The 19,099-nt window shown below is 41.2% G+C and overlaps 1 protein-coding gene across 2 annotated transcripts in view; it reads right to left on the bottom strand.

Annotated features, from left to right (window-relative positions):
* Positions 1–15,759, bottom strand: part of pip5kl1 (phosphatidylinositol-4-phosphate 5-kinase-like 1) — a 40,204-nt gene extending 24,445 nt beyond the window's left edge. For both annotated transcript variants that reach the window (XM_078426009.1, XM_078426010.1), the window contains exon 1: positions 15,534–15,759. Coding sequence is in view for 1 of the 2 variants with exons in the window: in XM_078426010.1 (XP_078282136.1) it covers positions 15,534–15,545 (12 nt within the window). In the remaining variant the exon portion in view is untranslated. The remainder of the gene's footprint in view (positions 1–15,533) is intronic.
* Between the last annotated feature and the right edge of the window lie 3,340 nt (positions 15,760–19,099).

The raw sequence follows: 19,099 nt of genomic DNA, 5'->3' as shown, positions 1-19,099 counted from the left end.
ATTAGGAATTGAAAAATGATGCTCAGATGTTCTGAAGTTTCCAGACATCGTCTGTCCATCTACCTCCATGGATGCTGGTACAAGGGAAGAACTATTCACAATATAAATGAGAAAGGGGGGCTTTTCAGAACTTTCCTCTACAGTAGAACTGCTGGTTGTTATCATGAAGATGAATAGCTGAGACTTGACAAATGAGCCTGATGCTAGGTGCAGCGTAACACTGATGAACCAGACTGAACGTATAACGGGGTGACCAGCAAACACTAGGTCTGAACCTTAAAAAGATAGAGGTAATTCTGAAAACCTGAAGTTGCTGACAGTAGAGCGAAACACCAAAGGCGGATGAAAATATTACAACTTGTAGTTGTGGGCTTTAGATTAATTATATTTTGGGACTGTTCTGCCTGAACGAAACAGCTCAGAGTTGAATGAACTTTCATCGCGTTAAGATGGGTGAGGCTGGAATATTACATTAGTTGCTCGGGAGACAAGAAGTGTTCTTCAAGGATGAGCTTGCACATTGAAGGGCATTCAAACCAACATTCACGTTGATCCCAATGCTCCACCATGGTTTTTTGAGCCAAGGTCAGTGTTTTTTGCAATTACAGGTTCTTCCCGGCGTACAATGTTTCGACTTGCGATAGTTCGACTTAGCGATGGTGCAAACGGCAGCGACCCGTAGCGACCCGTAGCGACCCGTAGCGAGCCACCGCTCGCTTCTGGCCACGTGATCGCGTGTATTACAATGCATTTCGTCTTACAATACTTTCAGTTTCCGATGGGTTTCTCGGAACGGAGCCCCATCGGAAGCTGAGGGGCACCTGTAAATTACAATTGGAAACGGAAATTGATAGGATTCTTATTGAAAAAATATTTGAGCCCATTTTAATACTATGAATTGGAAGCTCTCTATAATGGTTCACCTAGGTTTTTTTAAAGTTATACACATTTTAAAGTTTAAATCTATCTCCTAGGGAAGGTGGGGGGAGGGAGGGAGGGAGGGAGGGGGAGGAGAAGGGGGGTTGAAGGGAATGGATTGGGTGGGAAGGGAAGGAGAGGGGGGGGGTGGGGGAGGGGAGGGGAGGGAGGAGAGGAGGGGGAGGGAAGGGGAGGGGGAGACAGGGACGGGGAGGAGGGGAGGGTAGAGGGGGTGGGGGGAGGGGAAGGGGGAGAGGAGAGGGTGCTGCACCAATGCAGGAGAGGTTTGGGCCCAACGGGTCCACTTGGTCTAGTTAGTTCTAAAAACCACGACCCAACACTTACATTTCAGTCTTATCAGGAACATCAGATTTGCTGATGGCTCATTGGGGTCCCTAACTTCACCATCCCCAATACCATTACATTCCCCCACTCCTCAAACTTGAATGGTCCCTTACTATAATAATAATAATAATAATAATAATGCATTACATTTATATAGCGCTTTTCAAACACTCAAAGACGCTTTACAGGGATTACTAGAACATAGAGAAGAAAATAAATAGATAAATAAGTAAATGAACAGAAAAAGGAGACAGAAGGTGAGGTGACGGTCAGTGGTTGAAGGCAGTGCTGAACAGGTGAGACTTCAGTGATGTTTTGAATGTGGTGAGTGAGAAGGAGTCTCTGACGGTTTGGGGTAGTGAGTTCCAGAGGGTGGGAGCAGCGATGGAGAAAGCCCTGTCCCCCCAGGATCTGAGTTTGGTCCGGATGGGGGGGGACAGGAGGTTGGCAGCAGCAGAGCGGAGGGTGCAGGTGGGAGTGTATCTGTGGAGGAGGTCAGTCAGGTAGGATGGGGCCAGGTTATGGAGGGCTTTGTAGGTCATGAGGAGGATTTTGTACTGGATTCTCTGGGGGATGGGGAGCCAGTGGAGCTTGTAAAGGACGGGGGTGATATGGTCACGGATCGGGGAGTGGGTGAGTAGACGGGCAGCGGAGTTTTGAATGTATTGAAGTTTACTGATGATTTTTGAGGGTGAGCCATAGAGGAGGCTGTTGCAGTAGTCCAGACGGGAGGTGATGAAGGCGTGGATGAGGGTTTCTGCAGCTGTGGAGGAGAGGGATGGACGGAGAGGGCGATGTTTTTGAGGTGGAAGAAGGCTGTCTTGGTGATGTGTTTGATGTGTTTGTCGAAGGAGAGGGTTTGATCAAAGATGATTCCAAGATTCCGGATGTGAGGGGAGGTGGATACTGGGAGACCATCAATATTGAGGATGAAGTTTTGGGTGGATTTGGTGAGCGTTTTTGAACCAATGATGATGATTTCGGATTTGTTGCAGTTGAGTTTGAGGAAATTTGATTGAAGCCAAGATTTAATTTCAGTGATGCAGTTTGTCAGTGTAGAGTGTGTGGTGGTGGAGATTGACTTGGTGGAGATGAGGAGCTGGATATCATTGGCGAAGCAGTGGAAGTTGAGACCATGACGGCGGATTAATTGACCAAGGGGGAACAGGTAGAGGATGAAGAGGAGAGGGCCAAGGACTGAGCCTTGGGGGGCACCTTGGGGGAGGGGAGCGGTGGGGGATTTACAGTTGTTAATGGAGATGAACTGGTGCCTGTTTTGATCAAATTGTTCATCCACCTGCAGCCTATGTTATCATCACACAGGCTACAGAGATTTTATCTTTGTTGGGCAAGCACCTCCTGTAACACCAAATTTATGGACAGCCCTGCATGATGTTACCCCTCTCAAACCAGAGTCAGTAATATTCCTGGAGTAAACATTCAAAGATATTGAAAAATATGAACTCCTCTAAAAATAATAGAAGTGAGGACATGGTGAAAATATACACAATTAAATAACAAAAGGAAATTATCTTGGATTTACTCTTCTCCCATTAAAATGAATGAGCCCAAAGGGCATGGATCATTTAACTTGTCAAATGGTTGGAAGATTTCCCAGCCTAAAGTGCAGAGAAATCAATGGATGTTTGCCTTCCCCCTGGCCCACTAGACTTCCTCAGACCGCTCCAATTTCCCTCCAATCAGCTTTCATTCGCAGTGACTGCATTTTCTATCAATTCCTGTCTTATTGATTCTCCGTTGTATTGATTCCCTGTACTTCAATTCCACTTATGTCACATTCACACACACTGATGTATTGCTGCTATATTCTGATTCCACTCACATCAAGGCAGTTTGCTCTAATTCCATTTGCACTGATCCCACTCCGTTTTCACTCATCATTTTTCCTTTCCTCCTTTACACTCGCCCACATTGCCCTCCTTTGATACCAATCTCACTCACATTGATTCTCCTTTATTTTAACTTCACTTCACTCAAATTTCACTCCAACCTATTCCAGTCACTCTGATTCCACTCATAACAATTTTCCCTGAACGCCCAATAAATTCCAATCCATTCGCACAATATGCCCTCACACCAGCTCCACTCTGTGCCAATTCCAATCTAGTCTAATTCCATTCTACTTCTATTCCATTTAACACCTGGATAGCACAGTGACGCAGCCAGTAGAACTACTGCCTTGCAGTACCAGAGTCCTGGGTTCAATCCTGACCTTGGGTACCAGCTGACCAGAACTTGCTCCCTCTCCCTGTGTGGGTTCCCCCTGGGCGCTCCAGTTTCCACACACATCCCAAAGCCACGATGTTTGGTAGGCACCAAGTGTAGGTGAGTGGTAAAATCTGGGTTGAGTTCATGGGGATGTGGTGAGGGTGGGTTACTGGGAAAGGTATTGTAGAATGGGGCTACTATGTGAGTGGCAAAGACTAGATGGGCTGAAACAGCTTCTCTCTGCTGTGAGGAAATATGAAAATAAGATTTACTTACAATACATGGTGTCACTTACACTAAATCCATTCAGGCACATGCAGTGTGAATTGGATTATTCTCATACACATTTAGCAGACTAAGCTTAGCGTGGAAGTAACAAACATGGTTGCTATTCATTGAGCCATGATTGAGGCTGGGATGCAATGTTGCTAAGCAGCATGGACGTGCCACATTTTAAAACTGTCTACGGCTATAAATCTAAAAGTGCAATGGGTCATGTTACATTGAAGCCTACAAAACACTCTGCTGTGCAGATTCTTGTATTGTTAATGACATCACTTTGGTTTTTTGTCCTCTTTCTCTGAGGAAAGGCCCTGAAAAATAAACCCTCATGTTTCAAACAGCCCTGAAACCAATCAGTGATTGATTATTCCTGGCCTTCTGATATCGGGACCACAGTTGATCTTGCGAATTCGACAAGGTTTACAGGAGAAAATCTAAACAAGATACAATACTCAACTAATGTTGATGGTAGGCTAGTCATTTTTTCAAGCTGGAGTACAATGAGTGAGAATTAGTAACAGTGACATGGAAGGCTGTAGGATTGGGTGAGGGAGACAGATTGAGGTGAGGCAGTTTAAAGATGGGATCATAAGATCATAAATGATAGGAGTAGAATTAGGCCATTCGGCCCATCAATTCTACTCTACCATTCAATCATGGCTGATCTATCTCTCCCTCCTAACCCCATTCTCCTGCCTTCTCCCCATAACCTCTGACACCCATAGCCAAACATGAAGGAGGACATGAATTTTTAAATTGCATTGTCTGCAGATCAAAGTTTTGAGGTCAACAGAAAATGTTGGAATCTCTGTAGATCAGGGAGCAAGACGGACACTGCCTGATCTACAGAGTGTTTCCAACATTTTGTTTTAAGATTTCCAGCATCTGCTGTGTTTTAGTTTTCAAAACTTTGAAGTTCTTCAATTCAGTTTCAGTTTTTTGTGCATCCCTTGTCTGAACATTAGCATCACAAATCAGTCATGCCCAGGAATGAAGGACATCACAGGGAGGGGTAAACACTGCCGATCCATCACAGGTACTGACATCCGCACCATCAAAGCAATCTATAGGAGGTACTGTCTCAAAAAGGCAGCCATTATCAAAGACTCACATTCACGATTTGTTTCCCTTTATTATATATTATCTGTGTGTCATGTGTTTTATGCTGCTGCAAGTAAGAATTTCATTGCTCCATTTTGTCAGTAAATATGACAATTAGACAGTCTTGAACATTAAAGCTTAATTTATATACATTTTGAGATGTACCCAGATAAAAAAAAGTTAAAAACAAAATGTGGAGAAGGTCAGTAAATGCCTGGTTATCTTTCTGATTTTTTGGACAACAAGCAAAGATTTACATCAGCATGGGGAGCATGAGAATTTTGTACAGACAGGAGCCTGGAAATGGAGAGGTTAGTAAGTTGAAAGGAGTTCACGGGAAATGAACCCAGGAGTGAACAAAAGCCAAAGACAGGAATTTAAATGAAAATGGTAAGATTTTATACTTTAGTTTAAAGGGATACATTCCACCTTGGCATCAGAACCCCGTTCTTGTAAAACAGTTTGTTCTTTAATTGTTGGTGCAAGCAGATTTGGAATAATAGTCAGCACATTGTTAACAGAAACCTTGGATAAACAGGGAGATTCACTCTCTAAAATCCAGATCCCAGACTTTCATGAAGAATTACTCTGCACTGTACAAGAAGAGCAGGTACGATCTCCATAAGATAGATTCCAAAAGAGAGATGCCAAGAGAAAGTTCCGAAATAACCTCAATTTAATCGAGTGGTTGCCAGGCAACTATGGCAGGGTCTGAATGCCATCAGACGATGATGTTGGTGGCAATCTCTGGCAATGGCGTATCTCAACTGATTTGCACAATGCCTTTTATGTCCATTTTGAACATGCAAACAAAGCCCCTCCTAACCACATCTTCTATTGGCTTTGTTGCATACATCTAGGTGGCAGAAGTCAGATCTGCTTTCATGAGGGTAAACTCTCAGAAAGTGAAGGCCGAGATGGAGTTCCTGGATAGGTACTGAAATCTTGCTCCAATCAACTGGCCACAATCGTCACGGATATCTTTAACCTCTCACTTCAACAGTCTACTGTCACAACTGCTTGGCATTGGTATTAGTTTATTATTGTCATATGGACTGAGATTCAGTGAAAAGTTTTTGTTTGTGTGCTATCTAGTTAAATCAAATCATACTATGCACGAGTACAATCAAACAATACACAGGTTCAACAGGTAGGACAACAGGTAGTAGGAGGAGAAAATCACCAGAGTGCAGAATATGTCTGCAATAGGGAAACAACATCAAAGATGTACTATTAATACATGAGATGGAGTATTATTCTAATAGGAGGAATTAGGTAGATTGTTTCATATTTTACAGTTTTGAAGAATGGAAATTGATTTCATTGAAATACTGTAAATAATTTGTTTACATGGTTTAAAGTGGAGTTGATGTTTCCCCAAATTGTGATGCCTAGAGCCTCAGGACATAGTATGAAAACAATAGGTCAGCTATTCAAGACCAAGAAGAGTAGTTTCTGTACTCAGAGAGTGAACCTTTGGAATTCTCTGCCCAAGGGAGCTAAGGAGGCTCAGTTGGTGAGCATCGATAGGGTTTTGGATATAAAGGGGATCAAAACACGAGGTTGGTAGAGGAAGACATCACTGAGGTAAAAGCTCAGCCATGATCTATTGAATGGCAGGGTAGGCAAAGTGGAGGGATGGGCTGAGTGATCTACTCCTGCTTCTGCTTATGTTGCCAGGATGTCTCACCGGAGATTTATCTGCAAATCTTTACACTGAACCATACAAGGAGGTATTAGTACAGATGACCAAGGAGGCAGATTCAAGGAGTGTGTTAAAGGAAGGGAGGGACGTAGAGGGGCAGAGAGGAAATTCTAGAGTTTATGAACCAGGCAACTGAAGACAAGATCACCAGTGAATGAATGATAAAAACGTGTGAGTGCATGAGGGAGGGAACGAAAGGTATTGCAGGGTTGGAGAGATCACAGTGATCAAGGGGAGAGGAACAAAGCAATGGGCAGATTTTAAAGCAAAATTGAGATGATACTGTTCTAAAAGTCGATGGAGTCAGCTCAGCACAGGAGTGCTCAGGGAGCTGGAGTTAGTTTGAACAGCAGAGTTTCAGGTGATTTCCAGTTTACATAGGGTGAACGATGGTATAAGAAAATAACTGCAGATGCTGGTACAAATCGAAGGTATTTATTCACAAAATGCTGGAGTAACTCAGCAGGTCAGGCAGCATCTCGGGAGAGAAGGAATGGGTGACGTTTTGGGTCGAGACCCTTCTTCAGACCCGAAACGTCACCCATTCCTTCTCTCCCGAGATGCTGCCTGACCTGCTGAGTTACTCCAGCATTTTGTGAATAAATACCTTCGGGTGAACGATAGTGGCCAGCTAGTAAAGTTTTGATGGAATCATCATGGAATCTGAACCTGGAACATCAGGATCGAGGAGGAGAATAATCTATAGGAACAGGAGAAGGTCACTCAGTTATCCCCAGCTCATTCAACCATGCAGTCAGATCATGGCTGATCAGTTCCTTAACATGGTTATAAATGCTTAACAGCCTTCAATTAAAAGAAACAATGGAAGACATTGTTTAAAAAAAAGAGAAGTTAATGCCGGTGATGAAAGTGAAGGAAACAAAGTAAGTAACAATATTATAAGAAAATAACTGCAGATGCTGGTACAAATCAATCTGTACTGTTACTATCCAGATAACAAATTCTACAGTGTAACAGAACCAAGGGAAGGAGTGTTGCAATCTACCAGATTACACTTCCATATCACAAACAATTACACAAAGTTCTCAGCAAGGATCAGTGGTCTGTGCCAATACATACGCTCCACACTAACCTCATCTCCCTTGTTAAAGTTCGATTCTAATAGACAACAATACCATAAAGTGGTAAAACATTAGAATCTTTATTACGCCAGTGGGAGTGGGAGAGCTAGCAGTCACTCGAAGACCCCACTCACCTACAGAGTGTTTCAGCAACATTTTTATACACCAAATACAATGGGTTTTTAGAAGCGATAACAGAACCAGACACCCCACACAGGTGGTCTTGCAGAGGATAGGAGTTCAATGAATCATCACCCACTATCACTGGCCATTGTCCGACGTCATTAATTCAGTCTATTAACATAAACACATCTTCCTGGTGCTCAACTTTAGGGTGATTGTAACGAGGCTCAGTCTATTAACATAAACACATCTTCCTGGGGCTCAACCTTATGGTAATTGTTAAGAGGCTCAGTCTACTCTGTGCTCTTCCTTTGTATCCGTTTCCTGTCCTTTGTAAGATTACAACACCCCTTCTGCAATCTCAAGCCGGCATCTACACAGAGATAGACTTGCAGGCATCTGAGGTATGCATTTTAATTTAGTGACATAATTATTATAAGAAAATAACTGCAGATGCTGGTACAAATCGAAGGTATTTATTCACAAAATGCTGGAGTAACTCAGCAGGTCAGGCAGCATCTCAGGAGAGAAGGAATGGGTGACGTTTCGGGTCGTGACCAGTCTGAAGAAGGGTCTCGACCCGAAACGTCACCCATTCCTTCTCTCCTGAGATGCTGCCTGACCTGCTGAGTTACTCCAGCATTTCGTGAATTAATTTAGTTACAGTTCATCTTCATGTAGCATTTGGTCACATACACCTTAACCCTTAAATCCCATTTTCTCCTTTATACCCTGACTTTATCACCCACTATCAGCACATCCTTCTTTCTCGTCCCTCACTTACTTAAAATCTAATTTGACACGAGCCATCTCTTTACTTAAAGGATAGTAAAAGATGCCAAAACTAAAAATAATTTTCACCCAAGAGGTATCTTAGTCCTTTGTTCATTAAAGATGATGGCTGATCCAGTCTGGGAGTTTTTCTAAAAAGTCACACTAAATCAAGTCTGGTCAAATCACATGTACAAAGGTGATAAATTCAGGGGGAAAAGGGAATCAGGAATGAAAGGATAAGTTATCAGATAGGTTTCTGACCAATTGGAACAAATAATTTGTTTTAAAACATTTGATCATTGTATTGGTACAATTGGAGTCACTAAAAATGCAGATTTGAAAGAGTCACTGAAACACTGCACTAATCTTTACACTGTGCACTAAACTTGTAAAGCCAAGGCTGCCACTTATTGTCCATTCAGACTTGGAGAATGGTGTTACGTGGGCTCAGTACAAGAAGCTCAATTGTTTCACACACAGAACCAATCTGCAAGCTGCCACATGTCGGACATGAGGGCACTAACTTCCAAACCCAGCGTGAACCGGATCAGAAAAAAAGGGGAATAGCACCTTTTGCAAGGGCTGCACGGACACTTTCCTAATCTCTCAAATATCCCTGATTTTCTTTGCTCCGTTCTCTCTTTAGGTGCCACGGATTACTGATTGTGGATGATCAGCCATGATCACAATGAATGGCGGTGCTGGCTCGAAGGGCCAAATGGCCTCCTCCTGCACCTATTTTCTAAGTTTTTTTAAATACCGAGTACAAATATTGATCCTAAATGTCAGCTCTCTGCATAGTTTTCCTCCTTCACACCGCCTTTTAAAACCACTTTAAAGCAATTTGAAACTTGTTAAAACAGGCTCAAGCGTCAAGTCAAGAGTGGACCATCATCGGAACAATTAATTCCTTATTTGCAGTAGCTTATCAGGTCCATAAACGCAATACACATAGATAAAATATATAATAACAATAACCGAACAATCTCATTAAGTTAATAAATGTAATAATTGGTAACGATAAAAGTGCAAAAACTGAAGACCATAGTGGAATCAAAGGCGCAATCTATAGAAGTTCATAGCTCGCATATAATCACAGCCCTCTGATTTCTTTGTGGGCTTGGTGCCAAGTTTTGATCCAATTAAGTATTATGGAATGATTTTACTCTCTTAAAAAAATGTCATATAAATTGCAGATTGTCACCACCACAAAGCTGACATGATTGCATCTGCTAGTAACTGTAAGGGATGGGAACTTCACTGTTACTACAGAGGGGTTTCATGATTAAACCAAGGAATCACCTGAAAAGACATTTGTGTGAGTTGAAGATTATAATCTTCCTTTGCCAACTGTCCTGCGTCAGTCCCACTTTATCAATTACTAAAAAAACTGCAGCAGGAACATTCATTCTCTGCGGATTCTGTCAGAATTCCCTGGTCTGTTTAGGAAGCGTCCTTATAAAGGTTTTCGCAATAAACCATGAAGCAGAATCAAAAGTGATGGAGCTCTGGTTAAACAATGAACCACGGTAGTAACCATGGTCAGGGATACACGAGTTCACATATACAAGGTACACATATGCATGTAAATCAGTAAATTGTAAATTTATTGATTATTTAGATACTTTTGTGTGGTTTCAGGCACTCCATTCGGGGAAGGATGTTAAAACCACCAAGAATGAAGATGGCATGAATGGGAAACAATGACGAGAAATATGAAACAAAGTGAAGATTTACTTTTCATTTTACGATGAAAACTCTACTGATTTATCTGCTAAAGGGAACCAAGTTCTAGTATCCATAATCTTGGAGATCAGTAGAATTACTTTTGGATTGTTTTAGCAAAAGTCTCTCCTAACACATGACTGCAGCACTAGCACATCAAATGCAAGTTGCTCTGCTGCAGGACATAAATGTGTTTGGAAAGAGAACGAGACTGGTTATAGTAAGAAAATAACTGCAGATGCTGGTACAAATTGAAGGTATTTATTCACAAAATGCTGGAGTAACTCAGCAGGAGTAACTTATTCACAAACAGTCTGAAGAAGGGTCTCGACCCGAAACGTCACCCATTCCTTCTCTCCTGAGATGCTGCCTGACCTGCTGAGTTACTCCAGCATTTTGTGAATAAATACCTTCGAGACTGGTTATAGTTGTGATTCCACGGATTTATATCAACCATGATCCAGTTGAATGGTAGCACAGAATGAATGGTCTATCTGGGTTCTCTTGTTGTCTCCTTTCAGATTTGTAATTTTTGTTAAGTTGCCATACATCTGTGGTTGGTTGCACTTATCATGAGCAGAACCTAAAAATAGAATTTGCAAGAAGTTAGGGTTCATTAGGAACCTATTAAGTTAAAGATAAAAGGTTATAAGTATGCATCAGACATTCTGATCTGTTTAGCTAACAAAGAATTGAGCAGTAATTGAATGTGTTGCCAGAATACAATGCGGTTATCGACACAGCAGCCATAGATGGGCCTAATAAGAGGTCTGGAAAGGAGCCTGTGGGTTCTGATGAGCAATAGAAAGAAACTAACAGGATGTCCAAACGGAAGACTAAATGAATGATCTCATGGATCAGATGATTTGGTTAAGAGCCCAGGAGCTTTATGTTGTGCCTCTCTCTACCTACAATTGCACTATTCAAATAACAAATGCAATCAAGCTGTATCTGATGTAAAGTTTCATTCGCACCTAAAACTAGATATATAAGGACAGATACTGATGGAGAGAATGAGAGGAGGTGGAGCCATTTGAATGGACCTTAATGTCTACTAGCCAGTTAACACCCTAATCTACTCTTGAAGGCAACTGTGAAGATTCAAGCTGCAACCTGCTGACAAACCAACCCATGAGGACAGTAAACTGTGAGAGTTGTTACAGCAGTGGGTCTAACCTAATTAATTTTTACAGTGTGATTGTCTCTTCTCATTAAATCAATAATCCAATTATTATTCCTCAACCATTTGGGTATAGGAATAGGAATCAACTAACAGAAATAGGAATCAAACAGAACATGATTTTGTGAGAATGGACAAAACTTGGACCATTGCACTAAAAATAAGGAATGATGTATCTGGAATAAGTGAGAATGGAAAAAGAACCCAGTTAGCTTTCACCTGGAAATGATGTTAAATTGTTTGTTGGATGACAAACCTTTGGTGACGGAGATCCTGACAATTTTACAAGCGTGTAATGAGGATTATAATTGCATACTGAATGAAAATGTTCAGAAGTGTAAATTATAGTGTTATAGTGTTAATGTTACGGGGATCGCTGGGCGGCACGGACTTGGAGGGCCGAAAAGGCCTGTTTCCGGCTGTATATATATGATATGATATGATAATAAAACAGAAACAGCCATCCTAGGTTGGCCAAAGGGAAAACAACTATTAAGCAAAGGACCAAAGATTACAAAATCAAGGAGATACGTTACGAAGATTTAATAAGGGGTGGCAGGATTGTACTGGCATCCTTACTGTCCAATTGCTAAGACAGGAAGTACACAAGGAAGCAAGCAACTCGCAAAAAAATCAGGAACAGATCCTGGATCAAAATGCCAAGTTACAAACAGAAAATATCCGACTGTGTAGAGTTAGAGGATGCAAGGGGATGGGGATGAGTGGGTGGTGGGGGAGAGGGAGGTGGTGGAGAGGAAATGTTTTAGCACATCACTACCCAGATAGATCCTGTATTGTAGTTCGCCAAATCCCAACAGCTCCAGGTATGAATCACCAATAGCAGGCAGATATGGCCACCATCTCTGAGAGTGGAATGGGAACCCGGGCTTCTTTTGGGACATTATGAATATAAACCTCAGTCCCTCCACCTCACCTCCTCCAGATAGTGCAGAAGAAATGATTGATGGATTGGTACTGCTCCTAGTGCCAACTGATCGTAGGCTAACCAGTGCAACGGCAATGGTCAACTGCCCTTTCCCATTATTAATGCACAAGAAATTACCATCAGCAAAAAAAACCCTCCACCATCACCTCTGCCTCCTGCCACCAAACCAAATGCATACAATGTATAACATAGCAAGGATCATTGAATTCAACTAGTTTACGACAAGAGTTTAAATTCCACATGGACCAGCTCCCACCTGACCTTATCTAATACAAGCAGCAGAACTTCTATTCCTTTCTCCCTCATATGTTTATCCAGCTTCTCCTTGAACACATCTTTGTTATTCACCTCAATTATTCCATAAGACACTGAGGTCCATATTCTAATAACTCTCAAGGAAAATAGGTTTCTTCTGAGTTCCCTCCTATATTTATTGGTGACTGGTTTTATCTTCTCCATCATACCTTCTATATATCTACTCTTTTCAAAATCTCACATACCTTTCAATACTTCCATCAGCCAACGTTGTTATGAACCCTAAGATCTTTCCTATTATGTGTAATCTCTCTGGTGTCACCCATGTGATAATTATTTTTTAAAACACTGTCTTTATATCCTTATGGAAATGTGTACATGGAAACTGGGTGCTACCTCTGGGGGAATCAGCCAGGCCTTGTTTGTCAACCTGAGAGCAACACATTCAGGTGCTGGGAAGCAGTCATCCATAAGCGGATATTTTTGAGATCTCTATTCCAAGTTGCTGAATTCTCCTGAAGAGCCGAGTGTATCAGGCATCTTCTCCCCACATACAATAATGATTGAGTGAGGAATAGATTTTAGAACTGAGGAGTCCATGTAAGATCTCCAATGAACTCAAGTCGTCAATGGTATTGAAAATAAAAATACAGCCACATTTGAAATTTAATTTGCCCAAATAGAAATATTACGCAGCTGAAAAGTATATCTATTCAGAAAGTTGCCAAATCAGCATTGAATAAAGCTGGTACTTTCATCATCGCACTACACGGTGCTTGGGTCTGCCATCCAGTGCTAGCCTTTATTCGTAGTGGGGGGAATACGTAAAGGGAAGCAATCCAGAGAAGGTCCTCTCTGGTGTCAGAGAATTGTTGTGAGGAAAGGGATTGGGAAAATTCGGATTCTTCATTTCATTGAAAGGAAATAAATGAGAACGAGCTTTCTGAAGGAACATACTAACAGGAGTGGTACACGGCTTATTCTGTTCAATCATTGCTGGTTTATTTAAGGTCCAATTTTTCTTCTTGTTTCGGGTAAAATCCTGGCCGAAAAATTCATTTTAGTTTTGAAATGATGAAAATGTTAAATACTAACTGGAATGACAGAGGTTAATTCTGTAAAATTTCTGAATAAGTGACAATTTTACGGAACAGATACAAACTTGTCAATGCCGAGGTCATTGCTGGTATCAAGCTTTTCAATATATAATCTCGCAACAACTAGATAGGTCTCCTCTATAGGCAAACGAAGCCAAAATCCCGTAATGCCTTCCTAAAATCAGTGTTCCGGTAATTAGGTGGGATCAACAGATGGAACCGATGGAACCTCTATTTGTGCATTTTCTTAGGCTCAGAAATTAATCGTAAGTGAAACTGATCATAAATACACTGCTTGTGATTGATTATAGATGAGGGAAAATGCAACAAGAAAGGCACAACATGGGAACAGAGATAGGTCTTCCAGCCCATTGAGCCTCTTCTTTTTTCCTACAGAACCTGGATAATTCAGAAGAAAGTTCACTTGGAGGCTGGCGAGGATTTGAAACTTGCCCCACAAAAGGCTGTTGAGAGAAACCATTAGCACTTAAACATTTAACTAAAAGCTTGATAACCACACAAAGGAGAAATAAATAAATGGGACTTGTTGATAAATTAGAAATGAAGTGGGAGAGAGGAAAATGTTGCAGATCCAAAACATTGGGTGTAGTCAATTGGACTAAATGGTGAGTTTCTGTAGATTTTATGTAATTATATATACACCTGTCCTCCTTTAAACTTTATATAACATTAAAAGAAATAACCTATACCGTAATAATGCTTTTTAATTGATAGAACTAATCGCAATTCCTAATTTCATTTTTCTTCTTTCTCCCTTTTAAAAAGGATTCATAGAATGTGGAGACCACTAGAAATCTTAACATTTATTGTCCATCCCTAGCTGCCCCGAACACAGGACGCAATTTTAGGCGTCAGCCAAAAGACAAAGTGCTGGAGGAACTCAGCAGGTCAGCCAGCATCCATGGAGGGGATGCTCAGACGATGCTCTTGGTCAGGACCCTTCTTCAGACATCAACCAGGTTGGCGGGTCTTGAATCATTGGCCAATCTGAGTAAGGTTGGCACATTTCAACTCCTGAAGGAAATTAGCGAACTAGATGAATTTTAAGACAGACTGGTATTTTCATGGTTTTGGTTACTGAAACTAACTGTGATTCTTGATTTATTTAATTACTTGAATTTAAATTCCTCAGTATCATGATTAGATTGGGGTGGGAGCTGCTTTATGTCCTCGTCGTCCAACCTGGGTAGTTCTACGGAACTGGCAAAATTTGCAGCAACTATGGCACTCTGAAGCACCAATTGCCACTTTTCATTGTTGTAGTTGACATACGAAAGAAGAAGTTGAGTAGATTAACCTCATTCCACTGGATTAATGGTCCAGGACTCTACTGCTAGCCCTGTAACCTAACCTCTGTGCTACCACACAGCTGTCAATATGCCCAGTTAGGAGTTACTTTTGAAACATTGCCCAGATTTATTGTTCACATTATTTTGTAGTTCTAACTTGAAGTTCTAGAAGCTTTCAAAATGAGATTGTTTTACACACAATCAAATAAAATCTGCAGTGAAGTAAAAGCATTGCTCTGCAAAGCAAGATTGAAAAATTTGTGCAAAGATCTGTGAATCAATTTCCTTGCATCTTCAAGTATCAGATTCTTGCCATACTTAAATGTTATAAATGAAAAGTGTACGTTTGGCTACCAATCCAATGTATTCTTATTATGTTTATTCAATAGTAAATCATTAAAAATTCAATAATATTTTCAAAATATTCAGAGATTTGACAGTTTTCAACTAATTTTACTTACCTCTTCGGCCATAATGCAAGATGTTGTCGGGAGTCTGCCTTGATCTGATCTGATTAACGCGGTTATTTCTCTAAGCTCCCAAGGGCTAGGCTGAGTTGATAATGACTCTCCTTTCTGGCATTTTCCTTGTTAGTTAATCTCTCTTGAGCCTGGAACTTGTCAGACCGTCAGGTCTTCAATGCAGTCTCTCCGAGTACAAGATAACTGTTCATTCCAGGCTATGCTTGTACCACTCAAACTTGCAGACACAAAAATCCATCACTATTAGCTGCTGGATCAAGAGCTTGTGGGCTGAACCTTTATTTAAATTCTAGTAGGGGTGGCCAGCTTTCAGGCTGCTGAATGTTTGCTCATTTGCAGCCTCCGAAACTAGATCTTTAAAAAATATTTATCCCTTTTTATGATTTAAAAAACTGTTTTTTTCTGACCGTGTACATTTAAAAAAAATTAAAAGATAAGATTTTGTCTCATGCATGAATGGACTGGTGCAGAGCAGGGTTTTCAGACTGTGCCAGAATAAAAAGCTCCAGTCAGCAGCGTGAATATTGACAGCATTGCAGCTGATTCCTGCGCTGTCACTCCACCCTACAATCATGCACTCGGCAATAAACAATCGTGTTGCCAGGTAACTTCAAGCACCCATTTCTTTCAGTGCTGCAGGTGTCTTCCAACAAAACATCTAGCAGAAAAATACTTTTACATCATAACAACGAGTGTCAAAGTGACAGATGCGCTTCTTACAGCCAAGCCTGGAAATCCCTGCTCCAGTTCCGCATTTCCATCTCCAGCTGTGACTGTGAGGCAGAGGCCAGTGTCCAATGGAAAGAAGTACAAGAAGATAACTGCAGATGCTGGTACAAATCGACGGTTTTTATTCACAAAATGCTGGAGTAACTCAGCAGGTCAGGCAGCATCTCGGGAGAGAAGGAATGGGTGACGTTTCGGGTCGAGACCCTTCTTCAGATGGAAAGAACATTTCCAATGGAAAGAACATTTACATCCCACTTCACACAACCTCAGAATTCCCTCAATAGCGTCCTTATATAATCCATATCACATCAAAGCACACAGTCGGTAATTAAAGGCCAAACCTTCACACTCTTCCTTTAAAAGCCTTACAAATTTTTCCCGCTACTGATATATATCCAGTTCTTTAGAACGTTTTCTTAGAATTTGATTCCTCAGCCCTTGAGATGATTCATTTCACATCACAACAACTTTGTACACCAAAACATTCACATCTCCATTTTGTTCTTTTGCTAACTATTTTCAATCCGTGTCCACTGGATACTGATACTCTTCCCCATAGAAACATTTTTGTTTTCCACACACCGACAAAAGTCCTCATGATTCTGAATGCTTCTAATAAGTGGCCCCTTGACCTTCATTGTTTTATTCTAGTTGCCTGGGAGTTGGACCTTGAGGCTGACAACACTCACAACATTAGAGCAACCATTCAGGTTGCTTTAAGGAAACTCGGCACTGTGGTCTCTCCACATAACTGGTCCACTTCCTGGGATTGTGATTATGATATCTGATGTCCCATCCCGGATCCTCCACTCTCTCTACCCCCTCTTCCATCTCAAATCTACTCATCTCCCTGGCACTCAACCACTCCTAGTCTCAGCCCTCCTTCCATATCCCAACTATCCTCATCTCCCAACTCTTATGATTACAGAATCCGAACATGTGAATAAGGTACAGTCCTTAAGTTAAACAGGTTCTGAAGGAAACCTATTCTTCTTGGTAGCCTGACTGCAAAACAGTACCATCTCCTCCTTCACGCTCCTCTCACACCACAATAATTCACCTAGCATTAACTGCTCCACTAGTGTGTAAACCCATTGTTTTTATCTCAGATTTCCAGATCTCACTGCATTTAGATTTTTTTTAAACAACTTTGAAATCTACGCCCTGTTTAAATTCAGAAAAGTGACAGCCATTTTACACACACAATCCGACAAATAGGAGAAAGCAAATTTTGAATTTAGATAACTAATACCTACAGTCTGATGAAGGGTCCCAACACAAAACTTTACCTATCCATGTTCTCCAGAGAAGCTGCCCGAATGATGAGTTACTCCACCAATTTATATCTTTTTTGGCAAACCAGCATTCTTCACTTCCTTGTATCTACACTTTACAGTTGTTTGTGGGACTGGGCTGCAGGTATATTAGCTGCCTACCTAACAACAGTGACCCTTAAAGTAACATATTGGCTATAAACTGTTGGAATCTCAAAATAAATTTGTTCTAAATCTTTTAAAAGCCTCATTGCTCTTGCCATTTCTCCAAATTGGAACCAGTTATTGGTAACATTAATTCATCATTATGATCTTTAAATCAAGTTACTGTGAATAACAATAGGGAAATATAAGTGAACTATCTGGGAAGTAGAACAAATGAAGGAGGAACAGGACGAAGAATAGACCCTCGTGACTGCTCTGCCATTCAATAAAATCATGTCTGCTCTGGCTGTCATCTCAGCCCCTAATTATAGACACCCCCACCCACCAAAGAAAACAGCTGTTCTGCATGCAGCTGTCAACACGCCTCAGGATATTACCTTTCAGTGAAGACCCCTCTCACTCTTTTAGATTCAAGCAGATACAAACCAAGTCTGTAACCAACCCTGTCCTTTTAGGATAACCTGTCCATTCAAGGTATTTGTACAGTGAACCTTTTCTGACCTGCTTCCATGACAGGAATACCTTTGAGTAAGATCAGTATTGCAGACACGATTTCATCATGGCACTACATAACTGAAACTGAAGCCCCTACATTTCTATTCATTTCCCATAGCAATGAACAATAACAATTCGTAATCCCTAATATTCCAGGTTACTTACAGTATCTGCATACAGGCATTTTTTTTGTTGCAAATCATGCACTACACCCCTTGCACTTTGGAGCCCTACAATCTCTCATCTCTTAGTCAATATGTTTCAATACGTTTACTCACATTTGGAAGAAAATGGGATAATTAAGAACAGATCGCATGGTTTTGTCTGTGGCAGGTCATGACTTACTAACCTGATTGAGTTTTTGAGTAGGTGTCACAGGTGATTGATAAGGTGGAGCAGCGGATATTGTCCACATGTATGGTAATCATTTGATAAAGTCCCTCAAGGTAGGCTGATCCGGAAGATTAAGATGCATGGGATCCATGATGACATGGTAGTTTTGATTCAGAACAGCTAACTCAAGGGTATCAAACACTGCAGGATATAAATCAGTTTCAGGTATGGGTGGATGAATGGCAGATGTAGTTTAACCCAAGCAAGTGTGAGGTGTTATACTTTACAGCTTTATCAAACTTTGGTTGGACCGCATTTGGAGTATTGTGTGTAGTTCTGGTTGGAACTACGGACTAGAGGAAGTAGGCACAAGAAACTGCAGATCCTGGAATCCTGAACAAAAAAAAAGTGCTGGAGGAACTTGGCAGGTCAGGCAACATTTGTGGAGAGAATGGACAGATGACATTTCGGTTTAAGACTCTTCTTTAGATGGAAGAACTATCCTAACCTGAAACAATGTCCGTCCATTACCTCCACAGATACTGCCTG

This window comes from Rhinoraja longicauda, chromosome 31, assembly GCF_053455715.1.
Source record: "Rhinoraja longicauda isolate Sanriku21f chromosome 31, sRhiLon1.1, whole genome shotgun sequence".
Classification (NCBI taxonomy): domain Eukaryota; kingdom Metazoa; phylum Chordata; class Chondrichthyes; order Rajiformes; family Arhynchobatidae; genus Rhinoraja; species Rhinoraja longicauda.
This window is presented reverse-complemented; position numbering and strand designations above follow the sequence as displayed.